The sequence below is a fragment of the Netta rufina genome (genome assembly GCF_964035555.1).
Source record: "Netta rufina genome assembly, chromosome: 3".
NCBI lineage: Eukaryota > Metazoa > Chordata > Aves > Anseriformes > Anatidae > Netta > Netta rufina.
This window is the reverse complement of record NC_140125.1, coordinates 93,669,449-93,688,569: the sequence shown is the minus strand read 5'-3', so window position 1 is coordinate 93,688,569 and position 19,121 is coordinate 93,669,449. Positions and strand designations below refer to the sequence as shown.

General features: G+C 34.7%; 1 protein-coding gene across 7 annotated transcripts in view; it reads left to right on the top strand.

Moving 5' to 3' along the window:
- PHF3 (PHD finger protein 3) overlaps positions 1-19,121 on the top strand; it is a 48,684-nt gene that overhangs the window by 26,290 nt on the left and 3,273 nt on the right. For 6 of the 7 annotated variants that reach the window (XM_084285142.1, XM_084285141.1, XM_084285139.1 and 3 more), the window contains 11 exons: positions 4,421-4,748; positions 6,018-6,195; positions 7,723-7,873; positions 7,994-8,150; positions 9,108-9,224; positions 11,155-11,283; positions 11,721-11,856; positions 12,072-12,264; positions 14,807-14,954; positions 16,438-16,527; positions 17,718-17,913. In XM_084285142.1, the coding sequence (XP_084141268.1) occupies positions 4,421-4,748; positions 6,018-6,195; positions 7,723-7,873; positions 7,994-8,150; positions 9,108-9,224; positions 11,155-11,283; positions 11,721-11,856; positions 12,072-12,264; positions 14,807-14,954; positions 16,438-16,527; positions 17,718-17,913 (1,823 nt within the window). Of the gene's footprint in view, positions 1-2,831; positions 4,302-4,420; positions 4,749-6,017; positions 6,196-7,722; positions 7,874-7,993; positions 8,151-9,107; positions 9,225-11,154; positions 11,284-11,720; positions 11,857-12,071; positions 12,265-14,806; positions 14,955-16,437; positions 16,528-17,717; positions 17,914-19,121 lie in introns of those variants that run through there. The other variant, XM_084285143.1, reaches the window with a different exon arrangement.

Sequence of the window (19,121 nt, the reverse complement as noted above, 5' to 3'; positions counted from 1 at the left end):
TGGCCCATACAACTATTCTGACAGCTCCTGATTTTTTTGTCTTTTGTTTTACTTGTAGCTTTACAGCAAACAATTATTTTATGAATAATAGGGCTTCTGCCCATATTACTTTTAAAATCTTATTTCACAATAATCAATTTCTCTGAAAATATGCTGCTCTATAAACTGAATGTATGCAAGTTAATTTTAAAACATGGCCTATGTATTTTGAAAATAAATGGTTCAAGCTTGAGTGTTTTCATCTCATGGTTGAATTTAATTCACCAAAAATAATACTAAAGACAGTCTGTCAATCTCTAAGAGAGATGGTGAAAGGTTTGCTTTAATTGTCTTTCTTTATTTTGTGATCCATTCCTTAATGGCCTTTAAGGTACATCTTTTTATGCTGTTATGTGGGGACTGCCAAGAATCCTGGAAACAGAATGGAACAATAACATACTCCATGTAAAAGTGCCAGTGAACTATAATAGTGTCTGCTGTTACCTGTCAGCTCTTAGATTTTTCTCAAACAACTATTTTTATTAAAGACAAGTAAAAGGAGTGCTGATCTGTTATTGAATTTGGCATGATATAATATTTTAAAACACATTTTTTTTCTCTTTCAGCTTTACATCTTCCAATCCAGCCTTACAACATGGGTAAAACTCCTGCACATCAAACTTGAAGCAGTCTACATTCAGAAACCTTGGTGTTTTAAATAGTCCAAGATATCAGAACCTCTTCAATCACAACTGACAGCTGTGCAAGAGGACATCTTTGATCCTTCAAGCCAGGCTTCAGTGTCCCTTGACGCCCCTTTTTAATCTGAGCATTGCGCCGTCACTTTTCTGTTCTCCAAATACAATTACTGTTACAGATCATAAATGCGTTTTTGTGTGCAGATGAGTGAAACAGAAAAAGATGCAAAAGTGGCCTTATGGTACAAAGAATTATTTACATTACTTGTATCAAAATCAGTATGTTCTCTCCCAGCCTTGGAAGTCAGTCTTTCAGTTGAGTCATGTGAAAACAGTGAAAGTTTGTGGCAGGCATCACTGGTATTTTTATTACCATTTTGTATAACAAGGTTTAAGCAAAACAACTGTAAACACTTAAATTCTGTTTATAGTACAGGCTTTGTGGACACTTCCAGATTCTCTTCATAGCTTTGGTTTCTGAATCCCAGGTTTTATTGTGCGTGTTTAAATACAGAGCAATTGAAACCTTGTTGTAAAGCCAGGAGTGAAGCCAAATGGGCATTCCATCTTGAGTAGTTTGCTTAAGATGGCTTGAATGACATCTCTCTATCTTGGTGTATATTGTTAGTGAAGAATTATCTGTTTCTGAGCAGAATTTGCTACACTTGTTTCTTCTTTTTATTATTTGCAAGGAATAGAGAAAGAAAAAATAACACACTTGTGAAGTTGGCTGCTAGTGATCAGTTTATTTTTGGAAGACTGCCTCTGCTGTTCTGCTTCATTGCCTTAAATTATCCCTGTTCAACAAGGTTAAACTACTAAGAAAGAAAAATCACTTCAAACCTGAAATTTGCATAGTTAAGACTATGAACACATGGGACAGACTTTTCTAACACAGATTTTACACTGTCCACACTAGGTGAAGTCTTTGATATGGGGGAGGAGGGTTGAGTGTGTGTCTTAATTCTATTATTGATAGGCCAGAAAATAAAGATGTAAGACTGAATGCCTATCTGGTGCCCTACTAGTATCACACACCATCCCTTTTGCTGACTTCCTGTTTGTGAGCACAGCTGAAAATTGCATGTGCTGTCAATTTAAAATTGGAGTTGTACAGCACTTTGTCTGTTTTAGTCTCTGGAGTTCATCTCTGCTTTTTTGTAAATGTAGACACTTTCCTAAATGTTAGTCAAAATTTTATTTGTTAAGGGTTGTAATCTGCCCTGCTCATTTAACAAACTAGCTTGAATTTACAAACTGAAGAAAATGATTTTTTTTTTTTTTTTTTAATTAAAAATATAAGTAGCATTTGTGGCTCTGAGATGGTGTATTCCTGGTTTCCTTCAATTTTTAACCAAAAGGCATTCATTCATTAGCACACCAAAATACCCTCTGGGCAAGAAGTACTTGACTACTTCAGCCTGATTTCAACTCTGTAGAAAATTTTACGTTTGGAATTCTTGTAACCAGTTTTTGGTATCCACAGAGTTCTTGTAATACTTTCCGGCAGTGATGCAGGATGTATCCGATGTCAAGCATCTTCTTGTAGATCCTTGCAATTGTGAAATGGGCATTCATGCTATATTTCCTACTATCATGTTTGGCTTTAGGTTCTCAGTAAGGAACAATCACCTTTGTATTAAATTTACATCACTTCTCTTTTGTTTTATTGTGTTTAAGAATATGGTGTTCCTGGGGCAAGACTGTCAGAAGCACTTAACTGTGATGTTGCCATTCATACATCTTTTAGCTTTGTTGGGACATAGATGTGGAAAGATGGAGATCTTGACAAAAGTTGAAGGAACCTACACCTTCATAATTGAAACTACTGAATAGATAGCCAGATTTTGATTTTTGGTTTCTCATGAATAACACCAAAAATGTACTTGCAGCTCAGAAAAAAAAAAATAAAAATGAGAAAAAGCAGAAAACAGCTTTCTTCACAAACTAGATTATAAAAACTGGTTTCTTTAAATCTAATGAACAAGACTGTAGGCTACTAAAACTGGAAGTGACCTTTTTCTCAAACAGGTGGAGCTTTAAAGCTTATCAGACTCATTTTGGCTCAAAAGATTCTATTTACTTCAGGATTTAATCCTGATTTTTTTTTTTGGGGGGGGGGGGAGGGGGGTGGGTAAGCAACAACAGAACATAAAGCTGCTACTTTCTTCTTTCCTGCTCTTGTGTTTCAAACTTCTGCTGTTAGACTAGGAAGACTTTTTTTCATCTCTTGAGATATCTGTAGTTTCTTGAATACAGTACCAAACTGCCTGGAAAGTTCATCTACAGCTCTGCTGAATATATTCATCTAGGCACACTTTGCCAAACCATACACTATTACAAAGTAGGTAAGTCAGCAGATAGCAGGACCTGATCTTTACAGCAACACATACAGGTTAGGAATCTTCTTTAGAGTAGTCCTACAAACTTCAGGTCAGATTTCTTCTATGGAATTGAACCAAATAGTTCTGTACATAATTTTTCAGTATTAACGAAGTCACACTTTTCATAATGCGCTTGCAAGTCTTCTTGGATTTCCTTCTGCTAAACATTAAGGTACTTAAAAAAAAAAAAAAAAAAGAAAAGAAAAAGAAAGAAAAATAATGCAAATGGATAATGCAAGAGCTCTTTCTACATCATTTGCAAGCAAATCTTTAGTAATCACATTATATTCAGTTTTATAAGAAATTATTTGAAAAGTAAATACTACCAATTCTGTTTCCTATAACAGATGTGTTGAGGTGTTTAATCTATTTAACTTTGAAATTTCATTCTACTCCAGAATAATTCTACTGAGAAATTGTACCTTTCAGAGCAATTAGGCACTAGTGATACCTAATAACATTTTCAAGGTTTTAACAAAATTGCCAGAACTAGTCTTTTATTTGAGACCAAGTGATCTTAATGCTTAGAAAATGCAACCTGTAGATAAACTTACTTTTCATTTAAAAATAATGAAACAGTTCAAGTGACTGCGAGATGAAAAGTGTGCTTTAAATGATACTATTCTTTATTTGAAATATTATTTAAATAAATACTAGCTCTGAATAAAGTAGCTGAGCAACACAGCAGTGGCATGTACCTTGTTTCAAGCAAACAAACTAATTGCTGCCAACTGGCCAGATGTAGCTAATTCCTGGCTCCAAATTCACCAGTAAAGAGAATAAAAGGCAAATTTCTGCATATAATTTACTAATAATAGTCTCTAAGTAACATGGTGTAAAATATCAACTAACTTATAATAGCCTTTTCTGTCTGGGCCAATTTTATTTGTCAAAATAATTAAACATCTATTACTGCTATGGAGCATTGTATCAGTTGATACATTTCTTCTATGAGGATGATAATCGCATTTGAAACAATATGAATGTGGTATGTTCTTGCAAGAAAATTTTCAAGTTTTCTGAAACATAAGTTTACCGGTTTTGAGATTAATACTTCGAGAGATTCTATTGTTAGGGTTTGGGGGCAGATTACAAACACCTTATGAGGTTATGATACTCTCTTGGACTGCTGCAAAAAAGCAAAAACAAAACAAACAAAACCAAACAATTTCTCAGGAAGATCATACCATGTCGTAAGGCTGGAGATGGATGTAAAGCTACAAAGAAAATCATGTTTCAGGTAAGAACAATTTGTTGACATGTACAAATAAAACCAAATATGGTATATTCTGCTTAAATTGTTGCTTTCTATTTATTATTACTAGTTAGACACTAACCTGTATTTTACTTTGTTTTCAGGTTTATGGTAGGCTGTGGCAGGTGTGATGACTGGTTTCATGGTGATTGTGTTGGACTGAGTCTATCTCAAGCACAGCAGATGGGTGAAGAAGATAAAGAATATGTTTGTGTGAAATGCTGTGCTGAAGAAGACAAAAAGGCAGAGTGTTTTGATCAAAGTCTACTGGATACTCAAGTTAAACTTGAAAGCTACAGAGAAGAAAAAGCAATTGAATGTGAAAAACCGGGGATGTCAAAGCAAGCACCTACCTGTAATCTAAATCTAACAACTGAAAAAACAAAGCAGGCAGAAGATGCAGGGAAGCATAAAGTCAAAATTTTCAGAAGGGTAAGTTTCATTCATTTAATTCCTTTTAGTTATTGGAGATATTGGCAGGGGGGTTGGACCCGATGATCTTTCGAGGTCCCTTCCAACCCCTTCAATTCTGTGATTCTGTGTGATACAGGAGGTTTCCTTTTAAATCCATGTCATCCAAAATACTGTGTTTCAAACATTTTTGAATCTAGTATAAAACTTGTTATTTTCAGAGTAACGTTATTTTCAGACAGGTTTGGCTATTTTGAGGTACTGCTGGAACATTCTGTCTTAAATTGAGCAGCAGTCATGTCACACATTGTAGGTTCACCTATATACATATTTGTCTGTTTAAAAATAAGCAAAATACATGATTAGAAACAGCTCAACCCTTCTCACTAGGGAAGGAACACATGAAAAACGTAATAGAATAAGTGTTTACTACACTATAGACTTTCACAGGTCTAGGAGCAAAGGATAGCCAGAAGTTTTTGAATATTCTATTAATTTTTTTTTTCTGTCCCTCCAACCCCTGGTAATGGTCACGTTATAAACAGTGTATATGAGGTTCAATGGAAGATTGGAATACCGTATTTTACATAAGTGATATTTTGAACAAGTTAGCAAATTTTGCCTTCAAAATTCTACTCATTTTTATATGGCATCTGTCAATTTGCTATATTACATAAAGCATAAATCTTAAATTTCTATATGACAACAACATTTTAGAAGAAAATACGTAACACTTTAATTAGGGCCTTTCTACTTTCTTTTACTAATAAATTTAATTTATTTTCATAATGCTTTTGTTAAACTTCCTTAGTCTTTTGACATATAGGTATTATATTCACCATAACTTTATCATTACTGATCCTTTCTGTCTTCTTTCTGCATGGTATTATTGTAATTCTGATTCATAAACTCTTCTGTCTAATTTTGATCAAATTTTTGTATAATCATATGTGACTTCCTGTGGATACATGCCTAAAACAGGTTAAGAGAAGTTCATGTCCCTGATTTTTTTAAAACAGCTGAAAACAGAGTGTTTTTCAACAGGGAGCTTAACTGCAAGACACCTGTGACGTGTCTTGGGCCAGTTTTTCAATGAGATTGTTAATCGTGTTTGGTAGCAATTTGGGATATTGTTCAGTAACTTCTTAGAAGACATTACATAATGGTGCATATACATCTCAGGAGTTTATTATACCATATACTTAAAAACTTGCGAAAATGCATGGTAATTATATAGTGGTTCATTATAGCATTCAGTAGCATGCTAGTGTACATAAATGTTTATTTCAGGAATCTGGTGATGGGAAGAATTTGTCAGAATCCAGAGACTCAGATACTAAAAAAGGCCAACATGTTCCTACTCGAAAAGCAACACAAACTGCTGTAATTCCTCGGCGATCTTCAGATGAAAAAAGTGAAAAAAATAGTAAAGAGTCTCTTAGCATGGTTGAAAAGTCCACCAAGTCAGGTAAGGAAGTTTGGAAAAGTACTCCATGCTGTAAATGACATGTGTACAGTGAAGAATGATGACTTCATAGTATCAATTTTCAAGCATTTCATGGTGCAAGTGATGGTGATCTGGAGAGCTGTTTTTTCCCATGATGTTTATGGCCTTCATTTCTCATTTCATTTTAAAACTTTTTTTAGCAGGTAAATGTTTCCTATTTGAATAGTAGAGGGTGATCACATTATCAAGAGTGGAAGAAAAAGCGCATCTGTATTAAGCTTAATTTCATGTTGTAGAAAACTTTGTAGCATTCTTCCATAAAATAGTAGGAGCACTTAATGGGCATAAAAGTGTTGATATTGAGATATAAGTAGTACCTTGAAACACTCATTTCTTTTGCACAAATTGATAAATAATTGCATCAGAATTCATATCAAAGGGGAACATTATATTGCACACTGAGCCATCAGATTTTCATTTGTAATTCTATTTGAAAGGTAGACGGGACCTATTTTCGTTCACAGCAAACAATCCCCCAGCTCCCTTCCAGAAAGCATTACTCTTCCAAGTTCATGATAATGTGAAATTCTTGTGATTTGGATCTGAAATCTCAGCAGCAATGCTAGAGCGATTCTGTCTGAGAACTGTGTCTTTAAATCCTAAACTCAAGTTTTGAATTCATGTCTTAAAAAAATCCACTTTTCTAGTCTTTTGCCAATGTTGACATCCTAGAAAAACTGTGGAAGAAAACAGTGGAAAATGTTGGGGTTAAATGTAATGGCATCTTTTAAACTTCAAACACTTTGCTGTTTGGAATTCTGAGTCACAAAATAGCTGACATCCTTTCTAACTGCAGATTGCAGGAGTTTAAATGAGTCTGGTATCCATGATATCATTGAATTATTCTAAAATATGTTAATTAAATTAGGAGGTGGCAAAATGCTGTCACGATGAATTCAGAATAGTAGTTAATCTAAAGATCAGTTTTAAACATAGAATCACAGAATGGCTTGGGCTGGAAAGGACCTTAAAGACAATCTGATTCTACCTCCCCCACCATGGGCACGGACACCTCCCACCAGACCAGGTTGCCCAAAGCCCCATCCAGCCTGGCCTTGAACACCTCCAGGGATGGGGCACCACAGCTTCTCTGGGCAACCTGTGCCAGTGCCTCACCACCCTCATAGGAAAAAAGTCTTCCTAATATCTAATCTAAACCCACTCTTTTCTAGTTTAAAGCCATTCCCCCTTGTCCTATTTTTGCACCCCCTGACAAAGAGTCCCTCCCCAGCTTTCCTGTAGGTCCCCTTTAGCTACTGGAAGGCCTCTCTAAAGTCTCCCCAGACCTTTTGTTCTCCAATCTGAATGAGCCCAACTCCCTCAGCCCCTCTTCGTAGGGGAGGTATTACAACCCTCTGATCATCTTTGTGGCCCTCCTCTAGCCTTGTTCTAATACTTCCAAAAATAAAAGCTCATGATATCCAGCAATGGTAATTGTTTATTTAAGTGGCTGTGTCACTTACAGTTTTTAACTCTGTATTTTGATAGGTGTTCATGAGAAACAAGAAATTAAGAAAAAGAAAAATGAGAAAGGATCAATCAGTGCAACACACGTACCAGCTGTGCCAGCTTCCAAACCTTCTGCTGATCAGATAAGACAAAGTGTTAAGCAATCTCTTAAGGAAATTTTGATGAAAAGGTATAAATATATGTATTAAATGAAATTATTAATTTTTGTTTACAATTCCTTCAGAAGACAAGATAAGAAATTAATTATTTGGAAGTATTTGGTAATTTTTGTACTTGTGTTTTCTCACAGGTTGACAGACTCCAGTTTAAAGATTCCTGAGGAGAGAGCAGCAAAAGTTGCCACAAGAATCGAAAGAGAACTGTTTTCTTTTTTTCGGGACACTGACTCAAAATATAAGAACAAATACAGAAGTTTAATGTTCAACCTAAAAGATCCAAAAAATAATGTATGTATTACTTGTTTACTATGGTTTGCAGAAATCCTTTATTTGCTGTAGGTTAAAGAAAAAGTTTTCTGTGTGGGTACATTATTAGTTCTTTCACAATTAAACCTGTTCATTACTTTTTTGTATGTTTTTTATCTTTATTATTTGTCTTCTGGCATATTCAATGCTCTGTTTTTTTCTCCATCATTAATTCTTCATCTCTTTCCTCCCTGTGCACTAAGTAGTGGGATTTCAAAGTGTAGTGAATATATTGTTTTGTCAATATTTTTGTAATTACTACTGATGCGTATTTTTTCCCATAATTTTCTTTTTTTGTTTGTGTCTTGTAGCTTGTCTCACTGTTGTTTTCATACCCAAATTTCTCACTTAGTCTTCACTCATGTTTTCTGCATTTTTTGAGCTCATTATTATTGCCTCTTCAACTTCTGTCTTTTTGACTTATCAATTGCTCTGATTCTTTCTTCTTTGTTCTGATCAAGTTGCCTTGTCTAGTTTCTCCCTATAGTAATCTCTCTATATTGATGATAACCAACTGTAAGTTGTATAAGCAGAATAATTTTTTTACTAACTTGCCTTGTTTGTGCATACCCCCAAATTATATGGCATCCCCCCAACAAGGATTCATTTACGTCAGTCAAGAAGTATAGACATCCTCTTTAATATTACAAAAAGTCTCAATTACTGCTGCAGTGGGCATAAATTTGCTTTCTCTTTTTGGAACAATGGTTGACTGTGCAGCTGGTCATTAAGAATATATATTGATGTAGAACAAACAGGGAGCTCTGAAATTAAGGTTTGTATCATAAAAAATCTAAATCTAGTAGTGCTTCTGATAGTGAGAAATAATTACAAACAATATATATAGCTGTATGGAGTGTATTGTATGTTGCTTCTCTACTGTGTTTCCTATTAGGAGCTGTTTTGTCTCAGCAATAGTTAATTATTTTTTTCTTCTAGATACTGTTCAAAAAAGTACTGAAAGGAGAGGTTACTCCAGACCATCTAATAAAAATGAGCCCAGAAGAACTGGCTTCCAAAGAACTGGCTGCTTGGAGACTAAGAGAAAACAGACACGTGAGATTTATCAATTTATGTTGTTTAGTTGGATGCCTAAACATATTTAAATTCTGTTTTCAGGTTAAGTGTATTCAGGAAGAACAAAATGCATGTTAAGCAAAGCAACTCTAACTAATCAGTAGGACCTCTATAATTTGAATACGCAGTATTCAAAACCCAAAAGAAATATTAGGACAGAAGTGAAAGAAGTAGTAAATTCACTGGAGGGGGAAACAGTGCATTTTCCTATGCCATGCAGCTTTCTTGCTGCTCTTCTTTTCCATTTTTTCTGTCTCATGAGTCCAGGCTTTTGTGTCTATCCTTATTTCCAATAAGATTTTAAAGCTCCAGCTGGGGTTTTATAGAAACCAGGCTTTTTTTAAAGCGGTAGAGAAATCTCTTGAGATGAGTGAAACCTAATGGGTCTTTATAATTCATATATTGATGGTGCATGACATTTCATCCACCAAGAAGTAAATCTGAAGCTGGAAATTTGACCTGCCAGTCTGAAAAGTCATCTGAAGGAAATAAATAATAACATAAGGTATAGGAAGTTTATTAGGTTACTTTGGCTATTACTTTTCTCAAAACATGGAAGTCATGATATATTGTAGCTGTGCTGATAGTTTAAAAGGTGAAGCAGGAATATAAAGAGCTGTGTTATTTTTATAGAAGATGCCTTTTTCTTAAATAGTACTCTTTTTAATGGTCAGTTAAACTGATGATGGTTAGCCAGTGATAGTTAACTGTGGCTACTTAAAAATGCTTGTTTTAGAGCATCAAGTTTTAGAGTTTACAAAATCTTGATTTGCGTTGACAGGATCTTTGATATTTATAAGCTACTGCATGGGACTGAAAGGCACAAAATTTGGATCATGTTAATTGGGATACATTTTGTGTTTGGCTATAAATGAATAGGTACTTTTCTGTACAATAGGTGGAAATCCATGACCTCGAATTCTGTGTGGTAAGAGTGAAAGAATGTTTAGTGATACCTACTTCAGTACAGTGAAATGCTATTTTAGAGACTGATTTGCCTTGTGACATTATTTATTCATATTTTTCCTTTCTCAAAGCCCATATTTTCTGTCTAATGCTTATCTTTTACATTACATGCTTGTTACATGTGTTTTATTTTTCTAAACAACAGTAAAATACTGAAAATAGGTGATACAACACAATACTGCACTGCTATGAGGGACAACTTCAAAACAAAAATATATTCTGCTTAAAATTACTGAAGGGTTCTAAATATTTCTAGAAGTTTTCCAATATTACACAGAAACATAATGCAACATGTAAAATAAATAACAATGATTGTTTCATCTGATTGTATTTTTCATTTTCCTGTTTAAGGAAAGACTTTAAGATTGTCACTTACAGTGCTTTTTTTTCCAAAATTTTCTAGTGTGTTCAAAAGTGACTAAGTACTTGTCAGACAGCTGAAGTAATCATAGAATCTTTGTTCCTTAATCAAATCAGGTTTAAACTGTTGGGGACAGCCAACACAAACTGTTCCTGATTTAAGTAGTAAAGATGTTCTAAGAAATTGATTTAAGAAGCAGTTTTAGAAATAGTGGTGTATGTTTTCTTCTTTGTGATGGAGCAAAGTAGCAGTCCTGATCAGAATTAGCATATGCATTAAGAGTACGTTTAAATGTTTTTATTGAGGTAGAATGTTTATGTACTCAAAATCAAGCTCTTGGAAAATTATGTAGATCTGTAGGTATTTGTGCCCTACATCTTCTTTATTATTATGGGGAAAGAGTTAATGCATTTTTCTTTAGACCTCTTACTTGTGGTTTTGCTTTATGAAACTGACTGACACTTGCAAAATAAGAATATATTGTATACCCATAGAGTTTTCTGATTGCTGTTGTTACATTTACTAATTTCCAAGTTGTTTTTATATGAACGTACACACATACATAGCCTCCTGTTTTTACAGACAATTGAAATGATTGAGAAGGAACAGAGGGAAGTTGAAAGAAGACCTATCACAAAAATCACTCACAAAGGAGAAATAGAAATTGAAAGTGAAACACCAATGAAAGAACAAGAAGTTATGGAAATTCAGGTAGAAAACAAAACCATTAACAGAACACTTTACAACCATTTTATCCATGAACCGAATATGCTGTGTATCAAGATCTGTGACTACATTAGGTCTGTTTTGAGTTTAATTTTTCTTTCAACGCTACTGACTGGTGTTTTTTTTCCCACGTTGTGTCCATGATCAGATGATGAATTCAAAAAACAGTAGAAAATACTCTGAATCTTTTGTGAAGAAATATATATATATAGGAATAACTATGCAAAATTTTTATGCATTTCTAGATTTTTTGATAGTCTCTTGGGTAACAGAGACTTGATAACTTCTAGGTTATAGACCTGAAGAGAAAATTTTGTCTGAAGGGAAGAAAACACCATAAATAAAGTGAAGGAATATAAACAGAAATATTAGGAAAATTAACAGAAGAAAAAAGCTAACTGAAATGTTTTGACTTTCCTTAGGAACCTAATATGACAAAGATGTTTGAGAAGTCAGAGGAAGCTGACAAAGATAAAGAAGGAAATGAATCTGCAACTCCAGACACCACAAGTCAACACAAAAATCATCTCTTCGATCTTAACTGCAAAATCTGTATAGGTAATTTTGAGAAGCACATTTATTTAAATGCATCATGCACCAAGGCAAAGAGGAAAATCCTTGTTATGAGTGTATGAGGGATGGGGCAAATAATACATTTATCATATCACACTGCAATGGCTATATTGTATTTTTGGTTCATCTTCCTTGTCTACAGAGGAAGTCCACTTTGTTTATTTAATAAAACAAACAAAATTTTACTTCGTTCTCTGCAGGTCGAATGGCACCACCTACTGATGATATTTCTGCAAAAAAAGTGAAGGTGTCTGTTGGAGTTGCACGGAAACAATCAGACAATGAAGCAGAGAGCATTGCAGAATCACTTTCTTCAACATCATGTATTTTAGCTTCAGAATTATTGGAAGATGATAAACAAGACTTATCCAAATCATTCTCACCTCTCCCAAAGTAATATAAACTGAAAAAAACAGTGTTTTTAATGAAACACATTATTTCTATCATTAACATATTATGACTAACATTATTTTTTGATGGCGTTTCATAGCCTGTTTGTATAGTGGAAGTAGTACACCTTTTCTTAGGATTGGGGTTATTTGCTGGAGTACATAATGCTATTCATTTATATAAATAATGCTACATATATTGTGATTACAGACTTCTCATATTTCCTTCTGGGAAAAATAAACCTCCTTATGTTTTCTGGTACAAAGATACCTAAAAATATATGTGGGTTTCTATTAAAAAGGTCAGAGTATAGCTTTCATACTGTATTGTGCTATTAAGGGACATAATATTTACAGTGCTGCAATCAAAGTGTGTGTGTGTGTGTGTTTGTGTATATATAATGTTAGGGACTTTGAGGTTGCTCTAGATAGACCAATGTAAATTATAAACCAGCTTAGTTACAAACCTCCAAAAAATAACTAGCGCTTAAAAATCTTGCCCAAATGAACTGTGAGTATTCAGTACGGTGGATCTGTTGCCTTACAGTTAGCACTAATGTCCATGGTCTTTGTTAGGGTTGTTAAGACCAGAGATCTCAGTGTGAGAAGCTGAAACTGAAGTTATGCCATCCTTCTCACCTGTTTTCTCAGCAGTGGTGTTCTGCGCTGTCTGTACTCTCTCCAAAACAAAAGGGGAAAGATGGAGAAATCTCATTTGTTCCCAACACTGTGTTTTGTTTGTTTGGTTTTTTACAGTCTTGGTGTTTCCAGGCATCTTCCTTGCTTGTTGTGCCAGATTGTTTTTGTTCTGTCATCATCACATTTGTCTCTCCTGCCTGCCCTACATCTCTTGTTACCTTGCAGATTTTGTTACTGTTTACAAATGCTTCTTGTACCCCGTCTGGAAGCAAAGCAACAACTCTTCATTTGCCCCTTTGCAGTTACTGATTATTTTATGCTTTGCTATGTTACAGAATGCTTTTGTGTTGTGGCTGCTTATGTTGTTAGCAATGTTATGTTTCTTTAAAAAAAAAAAAAAAAAAGTATATACTGTTTCCTGTTACACAGTTCCAATGTGGTTTGTTTGTTTTTTTTTTAATTTGTGGTAAGGTAAGGAAATACTATTTATATCATGCTTACTATGCGTTTTCATTATGGTATGCACCAGGCTACAGTCAGGTCTGGTATGAGTAATACTTAGAGAACAGTCATTATAATGTTGAGTTAATGTAGGAAGGATTTTCATCTGAAAGAAGAATAGTTTTATCTTTCAGTATTTCTAGCCATGTCAGACTGTGTATTTTGGGATGCTGATAACTCTTCCACATTTAGAAGAAAACCACAGAGCAAATGGCAAAAAGCAGCAGCAATAATTTCTAAACCTGTTGTCTTACTCTCTTTAAGATGAAAATGTGGTAGCTATTCTTGAACACACGGGTTTTGTAGACCCCTTCTGTTGGAGAATTTTTTCTCTTTAGTCCTTGCCCTCCCCTTCTTTCCTTGGCTTGTAATTTAGCCAGTCTGTCAGTATGGGTTTTGCTGTTTGCCGTCAGCTCTCTTCATTTTCTTCCCCCCTCTCTCTCTTCTCTCTGCTAAAGGCAAATTGCAATTTATGAGGCTATATTTTCTGGTTTACAAGAGATGTTTCTAGAAAATCATTGACTCTCAGTTATTTAGAAATGACCAGTGTCCATAATGAAATTCAGCCTTTATCAGAGCAGTGCAATCCTTCACCAAGGACAGTGGACTTTGAATCTTCAGCAAACTATTCTAAAAACAAAGAAGTAATTTCTAGGGTAGACAGAAAGAAACACCAGTTATTGTGTTACTATTGCAGCACAGCACTTGTTACTAGTGAGTGGCTAGCTTACCATTGCTAGTAGCATGCCTAGAGTGTTTTAATAAGTACGAGTTTGGAAAAAAAATAAATATGTCTGTAATTTAAAAAATTAGCTGTAATGTCTTTGCTGAGGAAACCCCCAGGTTGAAAAACACTCTTCTGTGAAATTATTCAAGTCTTTCAGTTTATGTCTTGCAACTGTTTTCTGTTAAAGTGTGTGTGAGGAAAAGCCTTGTGCAGGTGATGATATTGGAATTCAGAAGAGGTACTCACAGAGCTTGTGGATGTGATGCGTGAGTGAGAGCAGCTAGCCCGTGGGCCAGTGACAAGCAAGGGGAAAGCAGATACTCAAGTGGTGGGTAGACAGTGTTGCAAGCAGAAGTAGGAGCTTGGAAAGCAAGGTGAAGATAAGCCAGCAGTTCAGTGTCATCTCCCCCCCTGGTGCAGGGGAAGATCTTAACTTCTGTGTGCTCAAATGATAGTGAACTAACGTGCTGCTTATCTGATGGTCCTTCATGTAACACATCTGCTCCTGTAGAAGGAAAGAAATAAGATTGTCTGCCTATCTCTTTTCGTAGACCCTCAAATATGCTTAACTGAAAAATAAAATTCTTAATGATAGGTAACCTGTTTTACAAAGAAAGGTGATTATTTACGTGATCTGACATGTCACATTCTAAACAAAGTGTTGTCTGTCTTTTTTCAGATCAGAAACACCTGGTACTGTAGAGTGTGAAAGTCTGTTTCTGGCACGCCTGAATTTCATCTGGAAGGGTTTCATCAACATGCCTTCTGTGGCAAAGTTTGTTATTAAGGCTTATCCAGTGTCTGGCTCTTTTGAGTATTTGACAGAGGTATTTACATTTCTTGCAAAGAACGAACAATTAATTTATTAACTTTAGTGACTTGTTTACCATAGACTAATAATAGTATAATGATGAAAGGCAGTGAAGCATGATCGCTATACTGAGTTGAAGTACTTGTGGGAGGAAATAGGATAGGTAAGGTTTATATGTATTTACAAGTAACGTATTTCTCCCTACGTGGACCCACGGTTCATCAGGACTCAAATTCTCTGAATCCCTGAAATGTTTAAGATGTTTTGTTCTCACGTTTCTTGAGGATGAATAGCAGAATTTCCAGAGCTGGCTTCATAAGGGTTGAATCGTTTCTAGTTTATTATGGAGCATCTTCTATATTACAAATTAACAGGGAAAGGCAGGACAAAATTTGCTACTGAAATAATCATCTCAGTGGCATCTGTTTTCTGAATTAGAGGTGGAAAAGTGAATGATCAGTTTTTAATTCAAAGCAATAAACAAGTCAGACACCTCTTTTCCAAAAATGGATACTGTTGGTGGTTTCTTTTAACATTACGTGAAGTCTCATTTTCTGCAGTAAAAACCTGCATAACAGGAATTGTGTTTTTGCCAATCTGGTGGCAGTTGTATTCGTAATCTCCACTGTAAGACTAAATTGTCCTTTATATATATTTATATATAAGTATAAATAAATATATAATAATAATTATTATTATCGTATACTATAATTATATATAATAATTACATTAATAATAATTATACTATAATAATTATATATGTATGTAGTATTCAGTATCTGAGGCAGGAAATGGATGCAACTGCTTATAACAGTTGTCTTTGCAGCATAAAATAAAGATCAAAATCTCATATAAGGCTAAGTGTTACTTCTCACCAGTGACACAGGAAGCATCAGCTGTCTAATTAAATGGCGTTAAGTCTTTTATTAATGTGCTTATCTTTACTTGGCTGTAAATCTTTAGTGTAGTGCAGGGCATGCAGTACCCTTTAGCCCATGTACTTTGCATAGCTCTTCTGCTCTACTTCAAAATGACTTTTTCCTAAGTTGTTCTGAAATTATTCTGGAAGTCTGTTTATGTCACTGGTGAATAGTGAACTCAGTAGTATCTGAGAACAAATTTTTTTATATGCATCTATAAGTAGATTGCATTTTTTTCTCATGATTAAGATTTTGAAAGCTTGTATTCTTTGATAGGTGTAGGGCTTGCATAACAGTTTAATTTTAAAGATAGCTTGTGTTTACAGTTAGTGTTACTGAAATAAATGATTTTGGAAGATGTAGATGAACAGCGTTGAATGATAACTAATTTATTACTAATAATTGATTTTGCACTGAAAATCTTAATACAAATATACAAAATCTAAATGTAAATTACTTTTTTCTAATGTTGGAACTTCTACTGACTTTTAAAATTAGAATTTAAGAACTATAAAAATTATGTTTTGAATATATGAAACAAATATGTTGGATTCTGATTTCTGTTGTCCTTTCTCATAGGATTTACCTGATAGTATTCAAGTAGGTGGCAGGATATCTCCTCACACTGTCTGGGAGTATGTAGAAAAAATCAAAGCTTCAGGGACCAAGGTAAGAAATCTTACATATTGAAGGCTTGCTTAACTTACATTCTGTTTACCCTGGACATCATTTCTTCCTGGGACATTTGCAAAATACATAACAGTTTATGGATAACTCATGGTTACATTAAATGGTGGCAGCTGTTGGCATTTGTTTTCTATCTAACCTCAATTGGTCAGGTGTTGTTCAAGAACACTTACATTCTTTTGCAACATACACAACTTCATATGTCTTAAGTGTTACTTTCTAGTTTCTGTACTGTTACAATATGTAAAACCACCTTAGTGGCCCAAGTTGGACTTGTACCAGTGCATGCAGGTTGTCCTTCTGCTGGAGAGCCCCAAACTAGACACAGTACTCCAGTTGCTATCTCACAAGTGCTGAATAGAAAGGAACAATTGTTTCCCTTGACCTGCTGGCTGCTGTGCTTCTGACACCCAGTATACAGTTGGCTTTCTATGCAACATGGGTGGTATTGCTGGTTCATATTCAGCTTGCCCACCAGGATCCACACATCCTTTTACGCCATGCTGCTTCCTAGCCTGTCCTGGTTCCCAGGGATACTCCTCTAAAGGTGCAAGATTTTGCATTTGCCTTGGCTGATGTTCATGAGGTTCTGGTCAACCTGCTAAGGTCCCTCTGAAGAGCAGCCTGCCTTTTGGCACATCAGCCACTGTCCCTAATCAGGTGTCATCTTGGTTTTGCAAAGAGTCTCCTGTTCCATCTTCCCGGTCATTAAGTCATTAAACAGCATCAGCCCCAGCATCAACTGCTGAGCTGGGTTTTAGATGTAAGTTTGGGATTCAGATGCTGGTCTTGCTTTAGTATTAATTAATAGCTTAGCCATGAAAGACAATACAAGGCAAATCTTTCTAGTAATGTTAAGCATTAGGGAGGGGAATAATTTAGGGAAGCATGCCAGCTTCCACTTAAGCTTGTTATTTTGCAGGCTGATAAAAGTTAGCTTGTCATAGAGTAATTTATTTATTTAAATTCTAAATGCTTTTTGTTTGCTTTTTCCATTTGCTTTAATTACTTTTGACCTTGTCTCTATTCCTTCTACCTCCTCTGTTCTCTGCATTTCTGGGGAGACACTTTGTTTTCTTCTTTGAACTATGCCTTTAAATGAAGAATAGCCATTGAACAATTGAAATTACATTTTATATATATGTATCTTTTTTTTCTCTTTTTCTAAACAGGAAATCTGTGTAGTTCGCTTTACGCCTGTAACTGAAGAGGATCAGATATCCTATGCTTTGTTGTTTGCATATTTCAGCAGCAGAAAACGTTACGGTGTAGCTGCCAATAACATGAAGCAAGTGAAAGATTTGTATCTCATCCCATTAGGTTCCTCAGATAAAGTCCCACATCATCTTGTGCCTTTTGATGGGCCCGGTAAGTACAGCATGGAATTTGGAAGTTTGTTACTGTTTTTCATTTATATAAGCTTGTAACAGAAAAGAAAAAATAATTTTAAAAGATGGTTAATGATTTTTTGAAAAATAACAGTTATTCTGTTGAAACATGTCATGGTTTTTCCAGCGTCATATTTGCTTCCTTGAGAAGACATTAATTTCCAATTTTAAGACTATTCTGATAATTAAATGTACTTTTGCTGAAAAAAATAACTGAATAATTTTGTTTCATGTTTTATTGCATAATTCCTCTAACCCAGATTTCTTTGTGGTTGCTATCTCAGAAAATTCGGTGACACAGGTAACCTTTGATAGTAATCCTACTGAGCACCAAGTTGATACTGTAACTTAAAAATAGTATTTTTCATTATTTGAAATATACTCGCTCCTTTTTTTTTTGCTTTCACTTGAAGTGTTCCAAACATTTTAAAAAGGGAAGGAAAAAAAACCACAAAACAAACAAAACAGACACATAAAGTTTAAAAACAGCAAGAAATAAAAAGCTCCTGAAATGTTTGTCATTTGTTGCTTAAGCCTGAGTTCTTGAGTTCTTTTGTGCCAATTTATTTTGGTTATTAAAAAAATTGCAGATGATTTCATTTTAGATGGGTGGGGATGAAACTTAAGAGGGGATAAGCTACAAGTCATAATTTTCTTTGCAACAACCTAAATTAGAACAAAATGCATATGGAAGAGAGAATAGTAGACCTTGAAACATGGTGCCCTTCTGGAATAAGGGAAGCATTTTGGAAAGTCAGGCTTGGTCAAACCTTTGAGGAAATGTATCCAACACAAATTGATTACCAGACTTCGTTGTTGCAAGTGGTATATTGTTTCTTTTTTTTTTTTTTTTTTTTTACTCTTGTGCTTTGGTGTCACTGTAGCTCACTTAGATGTTTAACTTTTTTTCTTACATGACTAGACATCCTTTATAACAGTCTTGTGTTCTGTATTTGGAAGGTATACTGGGTGATAAAGTACTTAAAGCAATTTTAATTTGCTATGGTTGAAGGCATAATTTTCATGTTGGAAATAGTTCTGATTATAAGTTCTGCTTAATGATGGAAATCTCAAATGTCATAAAGTGTATAATTTCCATAATATATAAGTTTTTGGGTTATTTTTGTTAAAAATGAGTGCCTTAACCAAAATATAAGTAGATGATAATTTGCTGTTACAATTTTGTGC